Raw genomic sequence first — 24,778 nt, forward strand, 5'->3', positions numbered from 1 at the left:
TAACTGCCCAGTTATGTTTTTGTGTGACCGATGACTATGATTAGCTACTGACCTTGACTGTGTGTCGCACGGCTATGAGTAGCTAGACCATGATTGGCTAGCTCTAATTACGAGAGAGAAGCTGAGCTCAGGCATATGCAACTTGGCCTCCCGGATGTGTGATCCCTTGCGTGCGCCTCTCTTTCCCAGTCTCAGCAGGGGTGGCCCAGAGCACAGACAACCAGCCCAATGAGGGCGATACTGAGAAGGCTCCTGGCGGCGCCTTGCAGTCCGACCCAGCTGAGGACCTGACGGCAGGGTGCACAGGGAGCCCGGCCAGCCCAGTTGATCAGGCGGCAGCAGGCTCGGACGAGTCCTCCGAGGGGTTCAGGAGGACGGAAGCAACAGTGAAGGGTGCTCAGAGCTCCGCTCAGCCCGCTCGTAGTAACCAGGACTCTGACGATAGCGACGACGACCCCATCCTCATCCCCTCAGCCAGGTACAGAGGAGCTCCAGGACAGAGGTATGGGCTTTCTTTTGTCAGTGTTTCGTTCAAACCTGGGAGTCTCACATGTCACAGAGACAAACATTTATAAAACCACCCAACCTACCGTTAAGACAGTCCCATCAGGTTGACACGAAAGGTATGCGATGGGTAGGAGTAAGGACATGTTGGTACAAGGATGTGAATTTTATGTTCTTCTCAATAGATTTAGCTTCAGAGGCTCGGCAGTAGGCGATAGGATGATCAGGTATTCCAGCAGTGCTGAGCACATTACTAAAATCATCTAACTGCAAGAGGTGGATGGTTTATTGAATTTTATTTATTTATTTATTTAAAGCATACACTAACCTTACAAATGTGTTCATGATGCAGCAGAATTGCATATTTCTGCAGTGCACAATGTTTTTGTACAGAGACAAACTGTTACCTGTTTTGTGTCTGAGCGTGTATAAAATGTGTGGGTCGGTTTTAATGACACTTCAATCAGTGACTAATCCAGCTAACGAGTGGTGCACATGTGTTTGCAATTATTTGTGTGCTCTTATATTTAATAGGATTTGGCAGGAATCTTATGAAACGTTAAGGATATGTTTGCTATTGTTATATCCATTTTTTATGATTGTGTATGCCATCACAGAGAAACATACCACTCTCATGTTTAAGCCTTCTAAAACCCTGATAAATCTCCTTTTCACAAACAGGATACTCAGAATATTTCGAATGAAACAGTAGGCTGATTTCTCAAACTACTTATAATTGCTGTTGTACAGCCTAATCATTTGTACATTTGTCCAAAGTAAAGCCAATAAAACCTTTTTAAAAATTATCGCTCTGTACTCCACCCACCACCCCAGTGGATGATCTATGCCTGTTCTCATTTGTGGAAAGGTGAAACATCAGGGTATTTGGAGGAGTAAAGTAGTATCTCTTTGAATTGTGTTTAACCCTAGTGAGAAGAGGCTTGGTAAGTTCCACAGCTCCACAGCTAAAGCTGTGGGCATGGTTGTGCTAGGACCAGCTCTAAATGATGGGAAACGATGTTTATTAAGTTATGTGTTGGATAAATTCCCAATATGTTCTTTAAAGGTCTGCTGGGTCGGCTGTATTTGTTTAATGTAGGATATCGATCGCATTTGTTATAAACATGTTTCAAATAAGACTTTGCTGTACTCGTTTTTAAAGTGGCCTTCAAAAGCCACCACTGTGATTTTGCTAGTTTTTGCTTGTGTGTGTGTGTGTGTGTGTGTGTGTGCGCGCGTGCGTGCAGGCGCTCTGCAGCGGCCCGCATCCAGGAGCTCTTCCGCAGAAGGAAGGAGCGGCGTGAGATGGAGGAGAGTGAGACCCAGAACATCAGAAGACCTGCCGTTAAAATGATGTACAAGGGCCACCGCAATTCCAGGACCATGGTGGGCGCCACTTACTGTCCACGGGGCAGGACGAGAACCAATTACTGCTAATAAGCAAAAGTCATACGTTGATTTCAAAGCGGGTGCCGTGTTTTTGCACGCGTCTTTCGGTTTTACGTTAGCCACCGTTTCCGCCCTCTGCAGATAAAGGAGTCATGTTTTTGGGGCACTAACTTTGTGATGAGTGGCTCGGACTGCGGGCACATCTTCATCTGGGACAGGCACACGGGAGAGCATCTGATGCTGCTTGAAGCTGACAATCATGTGGTCAACTGCCTGCAGCCCCACCCTTACGACCCCAGTAAGTGCATGCCGCGCATGGCGACAGGCTCAGGTGCCGCCCCCCAGGAGAATGGCATCTGCAAGCCGATTTGATCTAACAGTTCACGTTGCTTTTGTTAGTTCTCGCCTCATCTGGAATCGACTATGACATCAAACTGTGGTCCCCACTTGAGCAGTCACCATCGTTTAACAGAGACCTTGCCGAAGAGGTAAAGCTTTTCCTTTAACTATTTCAAGTCTGACCAAAAGATCACTCTTTCTGCCTATTGATCCACTGTTTTCTTTAAATAAAAACATTTCTAATTGTTCATTGTAGCATCTATTTTAATATGAATATGACTGCCATATTGAGGAAGCAAAGACATGCATATATACTACTATATGTGTATATACTATTCATGCATATATACTGAATATACTACTCTCTTCAATCAGCTCTTACTCTGGTTAAACAAATCAGAATTCCATTATAAACATATGCTCCTGCATATTTAAAAACTGGTTTGGATGATAGCAATGCACGCAGCTCAAATTTCACATGCAGAAGTTACATTTGTACCCTCTACCGGTATAATGGCTGTTGTCATCTCAACTCGACTGAATGTTATTCCCAAACTTTCCATGTGATCGGTCCAGATGTTATTTATAGAACCACTAGGGTGCAGCAGAGCTCACCGCTGCAGGCTGCTGTCAGGGGTGTCATGCTAGCTTGTTCACTGAGACACAGAAGCCACAAAATACTTTTCCAAACGTATGCTTGTACTCCATTAATCAGTGTAGTGAAAGCAGCAACCACACCTAGCCTTGGACCCGGTTCTTCTAGGTGACAAACCTGTGCTCTGAGTATTTAAACAAAAAGGCCACACTTTACAGAATTAAACACTTCACTAAGGATTGCTTATAGCTGACTGACATCAGCTAGTGATGCCTTTCTTTCTCTCTTTTCTTTTCATTTTTTAAACATTTTTTTTTTTTCCTTGTAGGTGATTGCACGTAATGAACTGATGCTGGAGGAGACGAGGAACACCATTACTGTTCCTGCTTCCTTCATGCTGCGCATGCTGGCCTCACTCAATCACATCCGAACAGGTGAATGCCGCATTCCACTCTTGACCTGGTCACTGTGAGGCAATACAGCTGAAAGGCTGAGCTAGGTTGTGCTCGGTGCCTAACCTGTTTCAGCTCTGATGCACCAGTTATCAGGCCCCTTCAGGCGTTTAGTCAGGTGTGTTTGAGCAGAGAGAACCACAGTGCTCTGCAGGGATACCCTGGGCCTGGGACTAAGGTTGTGGTGATTAGTGAATATATCTAGCAAAAACAATAAAGCCTTACTTTTTAATAACTGGCATTGCACTGAGTGTCATAAATGGGAAAGTAACTTCTGAGACCAGTTCATAACTAGACACAGCTTAATGCTGGGACCGGACTACAGGAATACAGCCCGATTCTGACATGATTGTCATAGCCAACAAATTTCCAGTGATGGGTTCGATTGTGAGCATCGGTAGCAAGGAATGATCAGTGTGTTTAAAACAACTGAGAAAAACCTCAACCCTCATAATAGCATTTATTTCCATGTACACAAAGGCACTGGGAGCACTGCACATTCAATTCCAAATGAAACCATGAACAAAATATCAATTTTTAAACTGAAAATGAAGAAAAAAGAATAATGGGCTGTTTAAATGAAGACACTTTTTTTTTAATTTTTTTTTTTTTTTTTTTACAAACTCGAATATTTACAGTATAAACTGAAAGTTGTTTACAAATTTAGCTTTTCTGTTGATCACTGAACTAATATTTAGTTGTATAACCTTTATTTCTGATAACTGCTTTACATCTGTGTGGCATAGAGTCAACTAACATCTGACACCTGCAAACAGATATTCCAGCCCAAGCTGACTGGACTACATTCCACAGCTCTTTTGCATTCTTGGGTTTTGCATCAAAACCAGCATTTCTGATGTCACTCCACAAATTCTCAATCGGATTGAGGTCTGGGGGATTGGGCTGGCCACTTCATAACATCAAGCTTGTTGGTCTGGAACCAGGATGTTGCCCACTTGCTGGTCTGTTTGGGGTTGTTGACCTGCTGAAACACCCATTTCAAGGGCATTTCTTCTTCAGCATAAGGCAACATGACCTCTTCCAGTATTGGGATATATTCAAACTGGTCCATGGTGCCTGGGATGCGTTAAAGGGGTCCAACTCCAAAGTATGAGAACCATCCCCAAACCATTATGCTTGCACCTCCATGTTTTACAGTCCTCACAGTGCATTGTGGCTTGAATTCAGTGTTTATGGGTCGTCTCACAAACTGTCTGTGGCCTTTAGACCAAATAAGAACAATCTTGCTCTCATCTGTCCATAGAATGTTGTGCCACTTCTCTTCAGGTCAGTCAGTGTGTTCTTTGGCAAACTGTAACCTTGTCAAAGTGTGTTTTTTTTCAGCAATGGTATTTTAAGAGGGTTTCTTGCAAATAGTTTGGTTTCACGTAGGTGTCTTCTGATTGTTGCAGTACTCACAGGTAACTGAAGATCTTCTTTAATTTCCCTGGAGCTGATCATTGGAAGCTTCTTTGCCATTCTTGTTATTCTATGATCTACACAGATGGTAGCATTTCTTTTCCTACCACATGTTTTGGGTTTTGTTTGCCATTTTAAAGCATTTGAGATCATTTTAGCTGAGCAGCCAATTATTTTCTGCACTTTGTTTTCCCCTCTCCAATCAACTTCTTGATCAAAGTTCTTTCTCATTCAGTACAATGTCTGAAATGACCCATTTTACTCACTGAGCAAGGGCTAAAACCAGCAGGTACAACATTTGCTGCCCTCCTTCTTTAAATAAGGGCCATAATTGACACCTGTTTCTTCACAGAATGAATGACCTCACTAATTGAACTCCACACCGCTATTAATTTGAACACACCCCTTTCATTAAATGAATCAATTACACCCAATTAGCACCGTGCATGTCATGACTGTTGATTCTGTTGGTTGCCCATTACTTGGCTACACCTAGTCATGGATTTTTTTCCCCCATGTTGGATTATCTTTTCTGCCAAAATGAGTAATTAAATACATTAGTGATGTTAGACTGCTATTATTTTGCACATAACTGTAAATAAAGAACAGAGCTGTGACATCTAAGATGCCCCATAACTCCCCACTGAAAAGTCTAGCATGTCAGAATTGTTTTACGTTTTCCTGTAGACTGACAGCTACTGTGGCATCATCGTCGACACCGACCAATAAGATGGTCAATGTCTCTGGTGCACATATGTAAACAAGACACTGGCATCAGACAAGTAGTACTGCCAGCCTCCTAACCCAGACACGGAAAGAATTTATGCCACTGTAATCGCCTAATCTGATATACTGACTAGAAAAGAATGAAAGAAAAGAATGTAGCCTGATCCCAGTGTAAGTGCTTGAAACTTGAGGTCGGAATAATGTAGGCCTTAGTATGTCTTTAGAAACAGTTGTTGCTCCAGTAAGCACTATAAATGGCATAGATGTAAATGCATGTATGCAGCATCCAAGTGAGTTTGGGCTATGACCTCACCCTGTCTCTCATCTTCCCCCCCCAGACCGCACTGAGGGCTCTGGACAGGAGAACGAGGATGAACAGTAATCCTGCTGAGACTTTTTTTTTTTTTTTAAACAAGCTGTTTCTTTGTTTTGAAACAGTCAAATATTTGAGATTTGTACAGGCAATTATATAGAATACTCCCTTGTTAGATCAATTTTTAGTATTCTTTTTTTAAAGATGACTTTCCTACTGATCACCCCAAATGAGATTAAACGTCTGTGAAAACGAATAAAAAGCAAACAAGGGCAATGCGCACATGAGAAGAGGAGTGTAGGTGACAGGTCTGAGAATATTTAAGTGCAATATTTTTGTTGCGCACATGATTGAGCTTTGGTCATTGTTAGGTTTGGTTCTTTTTATTGTAGCATTGTATCAGGAAAAGAATTCAAATGTTGTATACCTGCAGTTGCATGCATGTCAGACATGAAATCATGCTTTGTTTTTGTTGTTGAAAATCTAGTTTTCCTTCTAGTCAGTGTGCAGTTTGTGTAAAGGCAGACAGGCTTTCTATGATTCCTTTTTGCTCTTCCACGAAACCTGCTTGATGGACTCAAATGCCAGCCACCCCCTCCAGATCAGGATCAGCAGTTAGTGAGGTTTCATATCAGTGTGCCCTACTGAGGGATCCAGACATAGCTGTATTACAGTGGACTGAATGTGCAGAGTGCAATGTGAGTGGGCAGATGTGTCAGTTTTGTGAATTTGATCAACAGCAGCTGTCTACTCAAACCGTTCTTACTAATGGCTGGTAGATCACGGCTTGCTTCGGCTGTCGGCTAACAGGACAGACGGTGTATGTTTTGGCAGCTGCTGGCCAGAGTGCTGTGCTAAGTGGACGTTGATTATAGAGAGGCAGGCTACAGCTCATCCTCCCTCCCCCCATCCCCTGTGGCGCTTTGTACACGTCATTTCACACCATTTAGAAATGCAAGCTGCCCCGTTCATCCACCAGGTCCGCAATCATGAGTTTTAGTTGCATTTGAAAGAAACAAAAGTGTAACGGAGAAAATGAATATTTATGGTATTGAATGTGCTGTGATAAATATGGACACTAAATGCATTTTTAAAAGAACCTTTTAAAGGATTTAATGACACAATTTGAAATCGATAATCAAAATGTTCTTTTTGATCACAATAAATCATTGCAAGAAATTCCCAATCTATATGGCATTGCTTTATCATGATAAATGTATAGCACATGAACACTGATTGGTATAAAAATGCATAATGCATTTTCTCCAAACATTCCACAGGAATGCATACCACACTGCTCTTTTCTCAAGATGCAGTTAAGACAAACAGCATTGGTAATCAGCTACAAAAGAGCAATAGAAAAAAAGTACCGAACTTCAGATGTCATGTACCGTTTTCAAGTGCAATTGAAAGACACTGCTTTTCCTGCATTCCAATACTGTTAATGAAATTTGTTATGCATAGTAACAAGCCATGTACAAACTAAGGCATCACAAGATCTATAGGCAGAACAACCCTATTCAGAAGAGTATGAGTCAAGTATTTTAACTACATTATCTTATAAATAACAGATGTTAATACAGTTAATTGCATCATGGCTGCTTTTTACAATGGAAGTAATGGTATCTGTAATATGTCTGCATGTAAAAAAAAAAAAAAAAAATTAAAAAGCACATTTCAGGATCTTTATACAAAGATGATCAAGGACAAGTACATACAGCATGTGCACTAGTCCATTAAGATAAGCTACTAAATATAGTGGTTATGGCTGCCTTAGAAAACAAATAACTAGGCACATGAGCATAGAACCAAACATATATCAAGTTTCTTTTCTTGTTACAATACCACTATATTGTACAAAAGCATACTTTAGCTGAGGGAAAGCAACAAACTCATTTTTCTTATGGAACATTTTCCCCATCACACATTTCTGTTTGGTCATCCCCCCCCAACCAAAAAAGGTAGCCTCTCCACACCAGAGATGATAGTTAATTCACACCGTAGTTCATCTGAATCTGTAAAACACGCAAAAGACACCATGTAGTTCGCCAATTATATACGGCAAACAGCATATATAAATGTATATGATCTCCTGGGTACACTGTGTACCACAACAGGCAGACGTCAGCACAGTGCGGAGTCCCATCCTGTGCTTTAGGTGCAGCAGATGAGGAAACTATGCAGAGATATCATTGAAGCTTTCTTCATCTTCCTGCTCATTATCCCTCACTATTCCTTCGTCGATGCTTTCCATCCTGAGCCTCTGTCCGTCCAGATAGCGTGGTCCTCGCTGTGGGTGGCGTGCGCTCAGTAGGTTGCTGGGGATCAGAGTTTTCTCCCCGAAGAGATGCAGCTTGGCATCGCTCTCAATTGCTTTCGCCAAGCCAGCTGCAAAGCTGTCCAGAGACTTGTGCACATCTGCCGTGACTTGCACCAATGCCAGGCCTCCTGGAAAAAAACAAAAAACAAATTGCAGGCAGGGCCATAGCTAGCCATGAATAGTGCAGTTATTTAATTTCTCACTATGCCAGCATGCTGGGAAGAATGGAACTAAGTTTTAGTTAAAGACTATCATGAAGTAACTTGAGTGATGTGATATTCTTTTGATATTTCGTCATACATATTCAATAATACAATAACCAACAAATCAACAATAACTCTGCACGGCAAATCAGCTAGAAATACCTTTGCAAGGCTGGTCCACTTGGTCCTCAAATGTAACAGAGCTTCTTCTCTTAATGCCACTGTAGTGTGTGGAATGAGAAAGGTCTGAGGAGTAGTTATCCAGCAGCATGACATCTGTGGCTGGAGAGGGACAGTGAGGATCTCTCTCACACACACACACACACACACACACACACACACACACCTTTCTGACCTCTCTACACTCTCTTCACTCCTTGGCGCCTGTTTTCCCCAAAACTTGTTCCCTCGACAGTGCCCAGCCCCTTTAATTCCTAGAAACAAACCCTTTTTCTGCCCTGTAGTTTTTCCACCTCTGGGTTGAAGCTCTTTTAACCCTCTGAGCGATGGGAAGCATGGCTGAGTGTGTGTTCCTGGGAATGATGGACATACCAGAGTCCTGAGTGTAGCTGAACCCTGTGTCACATGTGCTGCTGCTGGGCCCCAAAAGTTGAGCTCCACCCACCAGCATGGCCGTGAGGTGAGGGGACATTCCTAGGTCTGCAGGACACAGGAGACATTGAGCTCAAACACTTGGACAATCAAAGTTACAAACTGCTTCACTGTGAGGCATTAATTCTTGGACATAAACTGAGCCTAGTCTAAATTGTCTATTCATCATTCAAGTCCTTTTTAGTCAAAGATTAGGATTATTCATTGTGTAGAAATCCCCAAAAGGCTTTAAAATGGTTACAGAGGTGATTGCGACCCACATCTTTTCACAGATCAAGCCTCTTCCCTAAAAGGGTCATGAAACTGGCCCTTGTGGCCCAGAGCCAAAATGGACCAGGTCCGCCGACACTCACCTGTGATCCGATTGGAGATGCTGAAGAGTCGTGACGTCCTGTGGCGCGTGACGAACGACTCCCGGTAGTAGCGGTCCCCAAAGCACATACCCAGCAGTTCCTTGCGCACCGTCTTGTTCCACAGACCATAGATGAGTGGGTGGCAGGCTGCGCTGGTGAATGACAGCCAGGACGCCAGCGTCTCCAGCCGTGGAGAAACGCTGTCCTTCCCACACAGCGCCTCTGTCCCGATCACGGCCACGTAGGGCCCCCAGGTGGCCAGGAAGGTGCCCATCACCACCAGGATGGTGACGAATGCCTTGCACTGGCCTCCTGACTGCACGAGGCTCTTGCGACTGCTGCTGGACGACGTGGAGGTACTGGAGTTCTTGCGGCTGCCCTTCTGCGAGCTGACTTCTTCGCGGGATACCACCACACTCCCGCAGTACACCTTGCGCGCCTTGATACGAGCCACACGGAAGATGACCCCGTAGCACACCAGCATGGCTGCCAGGGGAAGCAAGCAGCACCAGGTGACCCAGAAAGCCGTATAGCTAATCTCCCGATGCCACGCTGCTGTGCAGGTCCATTTGAAGTGGTCAAACTCGAACGTCGACCACCCGAAGAGTGGAGGCAGGCAGCCCACCAAAGAGGTGAAGCCAGACGTAAACAATGGCCACCACGGCCCGGTTTCCTGTGATCTTCATGGGGTAAATCATGGATATAATACAGCATAATACCTACAATGAAGATTGGAGGGTTATGTTAAAACAGTGCCACATGCTCCTCCCAAGAGACATACGAGTCAAAACCATTTTTATAATCTGCCAATAAATTCACCCCACATATCTTTTATTCCCATAGTGCCCAAAAGCATCTCTTGGATTTGAATACTGATAAAAGTGTAGTTGAATAGCTCTCTGTGTGCATAATCACAGTAAAACTGCTGAATCAAAACTAGACTCCTGAATGTCATCAAGAACAGCCATTAGTGCAATGCTAATGGAGTTCAATATGGAAAGTGAATGGAACCTTTAAACAAACATGATATCCAACAAGCAGTGTATCTTTGGTCTACTTTGCTCCACCAGACCCACAAAACATGTAACCACTGTTGATATATTTACTGGGTTCCCAAAGGTTAAATTCCCTCACTTGCATTGACTAAAAAGCTTAATGTCTTAACTGACTAAAAAGCTTAATGCACCCCGAACAGCCAAGCACACAACTGACTCACCTGTCAATGGCTATGGCTCCTAATGTAAGCATGCTAGCTGAGCTGACCAGCAGGTAGAGCAGGGCCGTGAAGTTGCACCACACCACCCCAAACATCCACTCCCTCTGCACTGAACTGACTGCCACAAAGGGCAGTGTCAGCACCGACAGCAGCAGGTTGGACAACGTCAGGCTGAAGACAAATTTGTTGCTGGGCGTCAGGAGGTAGGGCTTCTTGTAGAGCGTCACTACGACGAGCAGATTCCCCAGGCAGACGAGCAGAGCGATGATGATGATGGAGGCCGACTCCAGCACCACGGCCGTGCCCTCACCCAGACTGCCAGTGGAATTCCCCACCACCGTACCATTCCTGCTGCTGTTCATTGTGGGAGGCTGCTATGCACCTGAAAGAAAGACACAAATGAGGCATGCCTCAGCACTCAACCCAACAGCCCAGTGTACTTAGTGATTTAAGAGGAAATACAAAGAAACTGATACAGGTGGTGTAAAGTGCAACCCTGACAGACCAGCTGATGGATTCCAATAAAAAAACATCCCTGTAGTTCCTGTAATGTAATGGAGCATTTATTACTGTCCTGAAATCGGCTACTGGGCTGCTTAATGACGTGAATTCTGGTTACAGATTACCATGTGTAAATCAATGTTAAGGGGTGTTCCTATATCCGCTCTCAGCTAAAGTTATTAATAAAAGTCGGAAGGACAGTTTTATTGCAAGCTACACAATCGTGATGGACAAGCACAGACTTTAGTTTCTGCCTCTATAAAAGCAAGTTAATGATTAAGGTCTATGTGCCAACCGAAAAGCTAGGCAGATAGATGAACCTAGCTAGGTTAGATTTAATTATTCTAAGACTTTTTTAAGGAAAGGCACTTGGGTAAAAATGAGTATCGTGCAAAAATATAAATAGATAACCTATAACGATTTTAAACCAAAGATTAAATTACACTGTTATATCTTTAGCACTTGAGCTATGTCTAGCTAACGCTAACTGGTAGGATAAATATAGACAGGTGTAGCTTAGTTAGCTTTAGCTCTGCTAGATAGCAAGCATATTTCTGCCACAGTATTAAGATGGCCTTGCAAAAGAGGTTTATCCTGATTTTCTTTCAGTTCATTCATATTATTAGACCTTTAGTGTTGTAAAACAATCTAACAGTTTCATGGACCACTGTAGCTAGTCGACTTTCATCTACGCTTTGGCTACGCTAACTGAGCTAGCTTGCTTTATATTACAAAACCGAAACTTTCTCTTCACACATAAAAAAAAAAACCAAAAACCGGGTAACGGTCATTTCTCACCTCGACCAACAACCTTCAACTTCTCACCGTCCCACGACAACATTTCGAAAGCGGAGCGTCTTTGTGGGTGGAATTACCAGGGTGATATCTGCATGCATTTCCACCCACCGTGCGGAGTGAAGCCCCTCTGTGCAGTCGTCGGGAGGGTAAAGAGGGCAGTTCCTCGGCTACGATGGCGTCGACATTCTCGTCCTAAAACTTCCCTCCAGCCTCCCACAGACTCCACAAGAAAATTACCAACACTGGGTGGTCTGCGTACGACGCGCGGTTATCTTTACGTTTTATTGAATTTAATAAGGAATTAAAGTAACACAGGTTGAATAAAGTATCGACAACTGTAAAAGAAAAAAACATTACATTTAAATATTCAACAGCTTCAGCATGGACCACCAAAGTAGATCAAAAGTTCCCGCATGATTTCACAGCACGACCATGTGTGATTCTGAGCCAATCGAATAATGGAGGGGCTGTATCGAAACCTGAACAAGTGAACGCTGAATTGCCTCTAGGTGGCGCCAGCATGCTTAGCAGTTACAAAGCACGTAAAATATAAGCGATAGCTCCCGTTGCCCGGATCATTTCAGTACTGAATTTTCAATAGGAAATACTACATACGAATATAAAAAATGTCCAAATGCCCATTCATTCGTTGTTCCCAGCTTCAACTGCGCAGAAAGATGATATAATATTGTCCTTATTCAAAATCACACCCAAGCAATTCAATCCTCATGGTGACAGCGTTTTGCCATTTCTTTGGAATTATCCTGATATATTTGGAAAATATTGGAGGGTAAATATAATTTTTCACATGACTAATGTTATCGGAGTTCCCCGAGAATGTCTGCAGGAAAGAAGAAGGAAGATGAAGAGATTACTGTTAAGTGCATCAAAGTGCATCAGAACATGTTTAGGTCTACAGCAGGACTTGGTTAATACGGTGAGCTACCTTCTGCTCATAGTCCTCATCGTCTGTGTACTTCGTCCATATTATCCCATCATCACTATACTCCAGGACATATGACGTCACAAACATCTCTGTGCCAAGTGTCTTTGCTCCCTGGGTTACAATTCCAGTGATCTTCTTGACTACTTTCAGCTCTATTTGAAGCCAAGGCTGCATGTCGTTGCTCTGTGAATGGGTGACGATGCCAGAATTAAATAAATGACTGGATCTGAGGTGGGAACATGGAAAATCTGTCTTATGTATGAGATACCTTGGATTGCCAAGCGTTGGCGGTCCCTTGTTTGTCTAAACGACCATACCAAGAGTGCCAAGGCCCAGAGTACCAGTTGGTGGCTACAGAACTAGCTGTGATCTGTTGGTCTGTGATCAGTCCACTCTGCATTCCCAGTGGCACAGAACACCCTGCACACGTGAATGTTATCCTTATTGCAGTAGGTTCTTGACACCTGTGCATTTTCTATTTTCTATTAATCTATTTTTGCACACCTACCATCCAGTTCACAGCCATAGAAATCCATGCGAATGGTTGGATAGTTGTATGAATGAGACGGATGAAGTCTCACATAGCGGCCAATTATGGGTGGGAAGAATATATTCTCCTTCACCTCGTGGGCTTCCCTGTTACCTTCAAAAGTCTTTTGGGGCGTTGGAAAAGACAAATTAGCATTTACAAACAGAACAGCACTGTTTTGTCAGCTTGCAGCATATGCAGTAGAGCAGTTATATGCACTGAAGCAGTTACATGCCTTTCTGAAAGCTTTGCTGTCTCCTTTATAGAAAATCCACCTTTTGCGGTCTGTGCTGTAGGAGACGGTGTAGTTTTGTACAAAGTGAGAAGTGAAGAGTTGTTTAGCTCCCTGCGTGGCCACTTTACTGATCACCACTGGCCTTTGGAAGTCCACCTGAACAGCAGGACACAATGTTTTCTTTTAACTGCTTATTAGCATATCTCAGTTTCTGGGGTAATAATAATCTGACTGCTATTAAGTAAGAATACCTGAATCCATCCTTCTGACTTGGTTGTGCTCCATGCATTGTATTTTCCTGTATTGTGCAATCTGGCTAAACTGGGTAGCCAATAACCTTAAACATAGAAGGAGATGGATTGAATTATCTTGCTCATAGTCATGCTATTTATTTTTGTCACATGTCATAATTCTGTGTCGTACTTCTGTAGTCAGACGCAGTTATTTGGCTGTCCTTTACAGTTCCAGAATTGAGACCAAGAGAGTGATCACATACTGCAAAAGAAAAAACATTTTTCAGAGGAAAAAAAAAAGCATTCAGCATGATTTCAAATGCAAAGACCTTAATGTATTGTGTTAAAAATATTTAAAGGGTTCGATACCGTTATCTAACACTAAGAACAGAGTCTGCATTCCTCTCTGCTGGGAGAGTCCAACCTCAGACTCCAGCAGCCAAAGGCCTGGCTTTGAGGGCCACATCTCAAGAGTAGCAAAGCCTCCTGTGTAGCAAAAAAGGAAATGAGAAATTGAGAGATCATTTCTGGACCTGGAAGTTAAGTTATAGGCTTTGACCAAAGAATAAAAGAAAACCCCCAAAAAAACCTGGTAAAAGTGGATAGACCGCTTGCCGATGGTCATACATGTTCTTGTTTAGGAAGGTTTGACCATGAAAGTGAATACTGTGGAGGTCTTTTGGGGAGCCCATGTTTATAAGATGCCACTTTATAAGATGGTTGCTGTACATGCGAAGTCCTTTAAGACTATATATAATTCCATTGATGGCTGAAAAAACAAACCAAAGGGATCAGCAATTATTAAGTCAGTAAACTGTGGGTGTGCACTTTTAACTATTAACAAGGGTGGAAAGCAGTTAAGTCACTAAATGTTCATATAATATGATGCAGAAATAATTTTCTTTATGAATATATTATGTACCCTTTAAATCTGATTGTAAGCAACATAAATAAATCAATTAATTCATTTTAAAAAGGCTGTTGTCCTACATCTTTTAAAACAGAAATCAAGATGAATAACTGTTCAGAAATTTAGATAAGCTTGGAAACATAAACACACAAATGATTTTGATTATTACCAGAAAACTTAATGTTGTTGTTAAATTCTGGATCCATGACAGCTTTTCTGTTGGTTTTCTCGAGAATCTCCCGATTTTTCTCATAGTACCAGCTCTTATTCTCATCAAACGTCATAAACAGTAACATGAAGTCTTGTGTGTCCACTGGATTTGTATTCAGTGTGCCCTTCCTACAGACCAGGAGAGGCCCAATCAGCCCAGAGTGTATATCTCGCTCCTGCAAAGACAAGGATTCAGGCATCATCAGGTAGAATGATTGTTCACATCACCAGTAGGGTCATGGAAGCCGTATTGGCACTTACAGGATTAACTCCAGAATAGTAGGCCCATATTCGACAGTCAGATTCATCTTGTTGTGGTCCCACTTTAGCATTTACTGTCCACATGTAGATGAAGGTTGCATTGGGCTCAATTGCATCATCCTGCTTGTACCAGTAAGGTGACTGATCATCATATTTCAGTCCCTCCATGTTTTTTCCATATGACACTCCGTTTACGTGCAAAGAATATGGGCGACTTGCAAGATTCCTGAACACTATCTGGAATCGAGGATACACAGTTATGACACTTTTAACGTGGATTTAAAATGTCTACTTTCAAATTCATTTATAGGTATCATTAATTTAGCAGTATTTACATAAATGGTCTCATCAATTTCAGCCTTAATGACTGGACCAAGGATGCCCAGATGCTCATCTAATTCTCCTCGAATGTGTGGGGTGGTAAAAGAGCTGTCTAAGTATGCCCTAAACGCTACTTTCTTGAATAATGTGGGCCTCTCCTTTTGTGCTGATCTGTCTCCCCTCCTTTAAGAAAGAAGAGAAGAAACATATTTGAGCTTAACAAAAGAACTCAGTGTAGAGTTACCAGTCAAAGACTTAGTACAGCATGTAAGAAATCGTTTGTAATGATCTGTTCTTTAAAATGTATATAATTACTTCATATATGATTCGGTTTTAAGTGAATTACATTCAAAATATCAAAGGTTGTGAATCTCAGTGAAATTACATTAAAGCCTAAAATAACAAAAGTCTGGGAAAACATTTAGGATGATTTTCTGAAGACACCTGAGGTAAGAGGTGGCTGTTTTTGAGGAATAAAGATAATATATTTTTTCTTTGCTGTCTGTCTTTTTTAAATTTATTAACTTTTTTACATGTTTACAGACATTTGTTTGGCATAAAATATTCTCAATCCTGATTTTAAGAAGCCTGCATTCATGCAGTTTTGCTTAAATGTTTGCCTAATATTATACAACCTGTTGTATATTAAATATATCAAATAGATCAACATGAAAAACTCAAAAAGAATATTATAATAACATTGAACTTTTCTAAGAGTGTACTTTGATAAGACAATACCTTTGTCCATAACCTGCATAATCCCAGTCGACTTCCTCAGCGGTAATGAAGTAGCTCCTGGCCTTGGTGCCAGTTATTTTCAAAGAGTATTTAGATCCATCATCAATCACAGTATTCTGTAAATCTATCTGTTTTTTGTATGGATCTTTGTACTCAACATATTCATAGTCTTCATTTTCATCTGGGATGTCCTCCATATTTTGCTTTTGATCGGTGACATATATTTCATAGTCGCTGAAGTCTCTTCTGGGCACTCCTATGATTATGGACTTCCCTTGCATGTCCTCTTCACTAGATTTAGACCTGGTTCCCTGTAGAGCTAACTCGGATGGCCCAAAACCCCGTGGAGAGAAGTAGCGTGGGGATACGGCACTCTGCGGTTGTGGTTTATAATCCTTCTTTTTTTTTGTCTTCAATCCATAACCTTTCATTGGCATCAGCCTTTTGAGAACTATTTTATTTTTATCCTCCTTTGCACTGCTTGTTCCATTTAATTCTGTCAATGGTTTGTCTATGATGTACTTGCTGATGTCCTCTGGCATCTCCATTGGCACCAGCTGGTGTTTACCTTCATAAGTCCAGTTTTCTGACTGCTGATCCAGAGGAGTGGTAAAGATGACCTCGGTGTTGTTGTGGTCCTGCACGTAGATGACTACTTCTTCTTTACTGAGCTCTTCTGTATCTGGCATCCCCTTCTCTGAACTGCCACTTGGCAATAAGGTGTCAGTAATGTGGTCTTCTTTTCCAGCAAAAGCTGACTCATTTTTCAATGTACCATTTGAAATCCTGCCTTGAGATGACAGGTTAAAAATACAAGGAAAGGAGGTATTCTCCAGGCTTTCTGAATTGAACTCGTCTGAACAGTTCCAGAGTTTGCTGACATTAGGTTTCAACTTCTCATTTTGTGCATTGTCAGTGAAGGTCTCTAAGAAAGATGATGTCACATTCTGAGAAGATAATTCTGTATCTTCTTGGGTGATATTGAATTCCTGAACTTCCTCACTTGAGATGTTTATTTTTTTTGTGTTATTAAATTCCTGAACATCCTTATTTGAGAAGTCCAGCTGGGTGCTGTTAAGTTCCTGGACCTCCTTTTTGGAAAAATTTAAGGCTACTTCCATGATAATAAATTCCTGAAGTTCTTCACTGGAGACTTCTAAGTCTGCTTGGGTGCTATTGAGTTCCTGAACCTCCTTACTGGAGGATTTTGAGTCTACTTTGGTGCTACTGAATTCCTGAACCTCCTCATCAACATTTGAGTCTTGAGTGTTATTACATTTCTGAACATCCTTATTTGACAATTTTGAGTCTAGCTGGGTGCTGCTAAGTTCCTGGACTTCCTTATTCGACAATTCTGAGTCTACTTCCATGATAATAAATCCATGAAGATCTTCACTGGCGAGCTCTAAGTCTGTTTGGGTGTAATTGAATTCCTGAACATCATTATTTGAGAATTCTGTGTCTAACTGGGTGCTATTGAGTTCCTGAACCTCCTTACTGGAATGTTCTGTGTCTACCTGGGTGGTATTTAATTTCCGAACCATCTTACTCAATAATGTTGAGTTCATTTTGGTTGTATTTAATACTTGGACCTCCTCATTCATTATATTTAGAGTAGTAACACTTAGCTGCTCTGGAGTGGTATTGATGGGAAGTGCTGTAGTTACGATGTTGTGTTCATTTAAATGCAAGTAGGTGATATTTTCCAATGGTTCACTACCTTCCAGTAGCACAATGTCTTCCATGTCTTGATCCTCTGCAATGTTGAGGGGAGAGTTAAGAGCAGGGACACTGTAACTAAAGATGCCCCTTGATCTGTCATCATCTTCTTCATCTACCGCAGAAATCATCCCAGATAACTCCTTGGTATGTGTCTTTATCTCTGTCACATTCTCTCCATCACCCTCTGAGGTATGGGATGATAGCAATGACATTGCCACTGGTGATCTATTGTGACTGTCCACTGATGTAATGTTTCTGTCATTGTCTTGCAGAAACCAAGTGTTACTGAAATTAGTGGAAGAATTCATAGATATAGGGTCATGCATTATGGAGTTGTTCCGCAATGTCTCTTCTGTACTAGTGTTTTGGACAACCATACTTGTCAAGTTCTTGTCATCAGAATCAAACTTTACTTCAGGATATTTTACCCCAAGGTGGGTAATGTTTGGGATCTTAGCAGTGAGGCTAGGACCACTATCTCTATGGACGAGACCATCATCGTGGTCTAAGAAAGAAAGATCAAGCTCCTCTAAATCATCTGTGCTGTTTTCTGTATTATGTAACGTCCTCAATCCAAGCACATCTGCATACATATCTGTGTATACATCAATCTCCACGGTTCTTATTTTGTTGTTTAGTTGTTTTTCTCTCTCTCTCTTTAACTCTGTCTCATCAATAGGTTTCCAGACACTGAAATAATCGTGATCTTTTTTTCCCTCTTCAGAGTAGTCACCGTATTCTGCCTTAACATAATCTCTAAAGCATTCAACATCCTTAAACTTCACTCTTAATCCTTTGGCGGTCTCATGTGTGTTTAGTGATGCCAGTAGCCAGATTCCTATAATCATAGATGGAAAGAGTTTGGTTAAGTGCATATACAGATTTGAAGGTAACTGTGAATCTTAATCACATTATTACAATAAAATATTTGTTCACATTAAAACAGTAACTTACTAAAAAACATAGCACACCTAATAGCCACATTTAAAAGGTTCACACTGGTTTATATTCAACTTGATCCCCCATAACTGTTTTAAGTAACAATTCCAGTTAATATTAAATAAATAATTTTTACCATTGAGGACCATTTTAGGAATACTGACCATCATTAGCCATGCCCATGGTAATGGTCTCTCCTGTCATGGGAAACAAACTAAGGATGTCCTCTTCTCTGTTGTTCAGTTCAAATGTGTGGCCATAAAAAGTAGCAGTCTGGATGTCGTCTTGGTTGCCAACACTCGACACATGCCAAGTCACAATTTCGCCATTGCAAAATCCCAGGACTTGGCCACTTTCATACACATAACCATTGATTGCTGTGGACATTCATAAAATTGATATACACTTCACAAAACTGATATATAAAAGTGGGGGAAGTGAGAACTCTACTCACTGTGCATGATGTTTGATTTATAGAACTCTGGGTCATCTGGTTTTACTTTTGCGGGCTCTTCACAGTATGTGTTAATGTTCTCGGCCAGATACCAACTCTTGTTCTCATCGAATATGGCAAACGTGGCATGCTGCTCCTTATCAGCCCTGAGCTGAGAAACACAGAGAAACACTACAAATTAAGTGAGTTATCTGGAAAATTAGATCAGTGTGGAATGGTCATCCAACCAAGTAACCAAAAGGAACTAATTCAAGTAATAAAGGTTACCTGGACGTTCTTGGTGTTGAGAGACTGACTCTTACAGATGAGGAGGGGGCCTATGAGACCAGACGCAATGTCCTTTGGAGTGTTCACTGCGCTGTGGTACATCCTGGTTAGACACCTAGCGTCACGCTCCAGGGGCTCATCCTCCTCAACCACTCGCCACACATACGTGTACGTCTCTCCTGGTTGTACGGCATGGCTCTGATTACCTTTCAGAAGGTAGGAGGCATGAATAAAAATATAAAGATAAAGTCAAGACTGTCACTTACGCCCTCTCTATGCTCTTTTATATATAAATTTTTTTTTTAAGCTTCTTCAAATGTAATAGGGTTAGGGGTCATTATCATTATATTTCATGAATTATCATGAATTGAGTTATCTGAGCCAACCAAACTGGTTATAAATTAATAGTATTTAAATCAATTCAATTAAAATTAATTTTATTTGATTTCAATTCAATTAAATTCAGTTCAGTATAGTTTGGTTGTATTCGGTTCAATTCAGTTTGAGCGTTATTCTACATACACAGGAGTACAGTATTACAAAAGCTCAAATACAAGCAACAAAAACAAGTAACCTATTAAGATTTATTTTCATATTAAATCCTGGTCAGGATATGGCACAGATGTGAATGAACCGTGGTCGTTTTGCTCACCTCCCTCAGGGTAATTGGCTCCCTCAGCAGCTTTATCAATGGTCAGTCCATGAGGATAGATGCTGTATGGACGTGAGGCTTTGTTTTTGAACACAATCTGTGGACACAGAAAAAAAACCATATACGTGATCAATACCCTTGACTCTTAAGAGTGGACTTACAGCTCAGAATCAGTGTTTACAGGCAAGGCTTGCTATGTGCTTTGTTCTGACTAATATTATTATTATTACCTTGATTATGTCTCTAATCTGTGCTCTGATAACAGGACCAAGAATTCCAAGTTCCTTCTTCCTCTGCTTGTGTTCAGCCCTTTCTTTGAATAACGCATCCTTATACTGGGTGAACAGTGCCTTCTTATATTTCTTACCTATCCGTTCTGCGCTCTGTTTCAAGAATGCGGCCCGGAAATGCCTGCGTGGGGAGGAACGAGAACAATATATCTGCTGGCCAAAATGAGAGGACGTTTCATCAAGATCGGATTAGCAATGCTCGTACTTGTCTACATTCTCAGGCAAATTTGGTGCGTAATCCCACACCTCCTCTTCTGCCGCTATGTAGTATGTCCACTCCTGGCTCTCGCGTGACTGCACGATGGTGATTCTTCGCTTTGGGGCAGTAAACTCCTTACATTTGTTAACAGTTAGGAAGCCATGCATTCCAACTGAAATGGTAAGAAATCACAGGCCCTGCTGACAACGTTTACAGAACACTAATTAAGTGAGCTTTACTGACAGTACTTGGCAATGTCTTGCAGTCTCAGGCAAGACTTACACTCCAAGTGCTTGCTGATGAAGGATGACAGGAGCCAGCGGCCAGGATGGACCGCAATCATCTCTGCGCTGGTGGCAGTACCACTGATAAGGCCAACCGAGGACACCTTGTGCCCCCCCCGCTGAAGCACCTGCCCATTAAAGTGCACAGAGAAGAGCTCTTGTTCAGAGCTCATACCCAGTAGGTTCCAGTTCACTTCAGAATGGGCACACACACTCAAACCTGATAAAAACACAAAGAGATTTGACCATGTAGCATATGATTCATAGATAAAAGGTAATAATCTTCAGTGGTATTTAAGAAACTAACCAACTAACCAGGGATAGAGCCATTTGTGTAGCCATTTATGGTGTATTTCACGTTCTCATCAAGCGGTGGACCTCCTTTGCTGTACCAGCCATTATTTTCATCAAACACCCCAAACAAGAGCATGAATTCCTGATGGAAATTGTGTTGCTTTCCAGAGTCATCAAGGCTATCTGTGGACCAGAGGCACAGATGTCACAGATGTCACAGATGTCACAGATGTCACAGTTTGGGAATAAACAAACTTATATCGCACAGTCTGGTCATCCACTCATCACCCAAGCCCTCTGACCACCAAAAGGGCAGAGCACGCAACAGAAGATGTTATGCATATTTCTGCATTTATGAGGATCACAGACGATAAAAAAAAAAACAACTGCTTAGTTATTTACCTTTCTTACAGATCAACAGTGTACCAATCAGTCCTGTGTTATAGTCCTTGATGATGTCATAGTGCGAGGAATACATGTAGGTGATGCAGTGGGGGTCTGTAGCTTTAGGGGCCACTTCTGGAGTCACATCCCAGTAATATGTGTGCTCATTGCCAGGAGAAATGACATCATCTTCTTTCTCAAACTCGGAGGTGTTGTCAAAGTACAAGGACCCTAAAAGGGTTCAGTAGTTGCAGCAGCAATATTAACATTTCATTGTGCCCATTAACATTTGCTTTTCACAGATAAATGTTCAGCAGCCAATATGAATGGCAAAAAAAAGTGTCTATATTACACCGCAAGGGGAAATATAGTGAAATCTTTGTGAGGGGGGATGAATGATTTTTTTGGACTTATTTTGGACTTGAGTACTGGTTTAGTTAATATGTATGAAAAAGGTAAATACACCTCTTCGTACTGGCAGTTTGTTTACTCAGCTAAACAAGTAACAGTGAAGTATTTTGATGTGCACACTGTAACACAATGTTCTAACTTCAACAAATTTTGCATAACACGTTTACTTAAACTAATATCCAATATGAATAACTTTCATAACAAAATGATGCCCTCATCTGTGTACTGGTATGACAACAGTAAACAATGACATATAATGTTTGTTACAAAATCATGCTTATATCCAACCTAAAAGAGCATCCAGTGAAAATGAACCTGGACTACGTGTAATCAAAATAAACATTCAGTTTGATTAGAAAACTGAATAAGCAAAACAGACTGTTCTCTCCTGTCCACAGAAAACAGGGACAGATAGAATGTTCTATCAAAAATAATGGTGGCTAGTCTTCACCACTGTCAAACCACAGCGGATAAAATGAATCAGGATTTCTTTGCAAATAGGACAACAGCAGTTCTTTAGCTCATTCAGCAGCATTCAGTATTCAGTGGCAGGAAGAAAGTCCATGTTTGAATGAATGGGGGAAGAGGGTCAAATCCTTGCTGGGGTGACAATTTTTTTTGCTTGACTTCATTTTGGACTAAGGGCCATAGCCTTTGGTTAATATGTATGAAAAAGGCAAACACACCATTTCATGCTGGCAATATTTTACCTAGCTAAAGAAATAGAACTGAAATAATATACATAATAGTCTTACTGCCACTAATCTTTTGTTTTATCTCCTAAAAGTACAAACTAAAGTAAGACAGTACTGTAATGCTCACACACTGCCTGACTGCAATGTTATGGTGTTTCCATGCTTTCTGTGCTATTGAGGCAACCATTACATTAGTCTACGCACCTTCTGACTGTTTTCCATAAGTGATGCCATGCGGATGGATGCTACAAGGACGATCTGCCATGTTCTTGAATGTGACAACAATCGTTTCACCTTCCTGGCCATGGAGTGGTGGTCCTAGCAGCCCTGGAGATAGTGTGAATTAACTATAGGTTTTGCAGTCTTGCAGATCTTGGAAATCCTCTTAGTGGCTTTAGCAAGTATTGTGACTACTCAGTGATACTATTTAAAATGACGAAATTAAATTTAATACCTAACCATGAGGGATGAGTCTTAGCATGTTTGAAACCCTCATCGTACGCCCTGTAAACTGTCTTTTTATAGGTGGATCCATGTCTGGGAAAAAAATAAACAAAAAAAATAAATAAACAAATATTCACTGGAAGATTTATATCACTACTTAGTTTACAGAATCAGTCTAATTCATTAAATGCAAATCATGCAACAGAATTATCTGAATATAACAATTTACTAAAGATTAGATTTAAAAAATGTTTCTAAAAAGATACTTGGAAAAAATGGCATAGATGATATTTCGCACCCATTTATCTTCTGACTGAAGTTCATTAGAGTATTCATTCACCTGACCAAACATCAACCAATTTTGAAATTTGTCTCTAAATAATTCAGTGAAACACTATGACAGTGACAAGACTTCCAATTACAAATGTGTATTATCTTATATATAATAAATAAGCTTTTATAGACTTAACCTCATTCACAGTGCAATTGCATATATTTTTTTCATTTTACATTTAGTTTGACTGTCATTTCCAAAAAAAGAGATATTACATATTTTGCTTAATTAAATGATAATACTTCAGTGAATATTAACCCCCCAAAATATGATCAGAACTGATCAGTATTAGTACTTTACTCAGTCATATCAAATATATCTGTGAGGAAAAAAAAGAAAAACATGACTGAAACTAGACATGATTAAACAATTGTCAGATAAGGACAGAATACCTCTGATTTCCATTAGCTGTGTAATCCCAGTTAATGTTAACTGCAGCAATGTAGTAATGTCTCTCCACTGCTGCCACACAATGAGCCAGATACAGTAGGAGTGGTAAGGCACTGGAAGCCCATGGCCAAGAGTGAAGCCTCATATCTCAACCTGTACCTCCAGGTAAAGTCCGTCTCTTCTAGTGTGCAGAAACTTCTGATACTGATGTCAAGGCTACGACTAACTTTATCTCTCCCTCACTCTTTCGTTGTTTCTCATCCTCCTGAGTCAGACTCAGACAAACACACACACACACACACACACATGCACACACACACACACACACACACACACACACACACACACACACACACACACACACACACACAAAACAGTTGCACAGAGTTTCAACATGTTTTTGTTGAACAATGAACTATGTTCCTTCATGACCTTAAATCAGAAACCGCATACTTGTTTTTAGCTAGCAGTAACTTATAATAAGGTATGGCAGCACCTATTTAAAATGCATATTTAAAATAAAATATTATTTTTTGTAATCCATAAATTGAACTTTAAATGTCCTAAAACTGAAACCAATAGCCTCACAAACAGGATCTTACAAAGACCAGTTACAGATTCTCTACATTATAGCTACACATTTTTGAGCTTGAAATATGACAGACATTTCCCTGAATAATATACTAAACATGATTAGCATTCAAATCCATATTTCTATTTGACTAGAAAGTCAAATAAGCGACACAAGATGTTCTTCCTGACCACAGAAATCTGGGAAAGATAGAATGTTCCAGTAACTACATGTTGTTCCTTTGCTCATTTTATGCCATTTAATTATAAAATATGTTGTAATTTGAAATTTAACCATGTAGCAAACTGATAATACAATGTAGCAA

At 41.0% G+C, this 24,778-nt stretch overlaps 2 protein-coding genes across 8 annotated transcripts in view; one reads left to right on the forward strand and one right to left on the reverse strand.

Moving 5' to 3' along the window:
- The window catches only part of dcaf6 (ddb1 and cul4 associated factor 6), a 23,743-nt gene extending 16,827 nt beyond the window's left edge, over positions 1–6,916 (forward strand). For 6 of the 7 annotated variants that reach the window (XM_035522749.1, XM_035522751.1, XM_035522752.1 and 3 more), the window contains 7 exons: positions 190–502; positions 690–731; positions 1,752–1,890; positions 2,035–2,191; positions 2,293–2,381; positions 3,156–3,261; positions 5,763–6,916. In XM_035522749.1, the coding sequence (XP_035378642.1) occupies positions 190–502; positions 690–731; positions 1,752–1,890; positions 2,035–2,191; positions 2,293–2,381; positions 3,156–3,261; positions 5,763–5,806 (890 nt within the window). In that variant the 3' untranslated portion in view covers positions 5,807–6,916. The remainder of the gene's footprint in view (positions 1–189; positions 503–689; positions 732–1,751; positions 1,891–2,034; positions 2,192–2,292; positions 2,382–3,155; positions 3,262–5,762) is intronic. The other variant, XM_035522750.1, reaches the window with a different exon arrangement.
- LOC113574341 (coagulation factor VIII-like) lies at positions 5,819–24,066 on the reverse strand. Its single transcript, XM_035522758.1, is given in 20 exon segments — positions 5,819–8,185; positions 8,423–8,542; positions 8,813–8,920; positions 9,226–9,856; positions 9,858–9,922; positions 9,925–9,944; positions 10,442–10,756; positions 17,438–18,683; positions 18,949–19,161; positions 19,239–19,389; positions 19,506–19,711; positions 20,158–20,254; positions 20,388–20,568; positions 20,653–20,818; positions 20,929–21,150; positions 21,246–21,407; positions 21,627–21,839; positions 22,919–23,041; positions 23,169–23,251; positions 23,885–24,066. Coding segments are annotated over 20 exon segments (4,737 nt in total). The 5' UTR covers positions 24,028–24,066; the 3' UTR covers positions 5,819–7,913.
- Positions 24,067–24,778: the final 712 nt, after the last annotated feature.

This window comes from Electrophorus electricus, chromosome 25, assembly GCF_013358815.1.
Source record: "Electrophorus electricus isolate fEleEle1 chromosome 25, fEleEle1.pri, whole genome shotgun sequence".
Lineage (NCBI taxonomy): Eukaryota > Metazoa > Chordata > Actinopteri > Gymnotiformes > Gymnotidae > Electrophorus > Electrophorus electricus.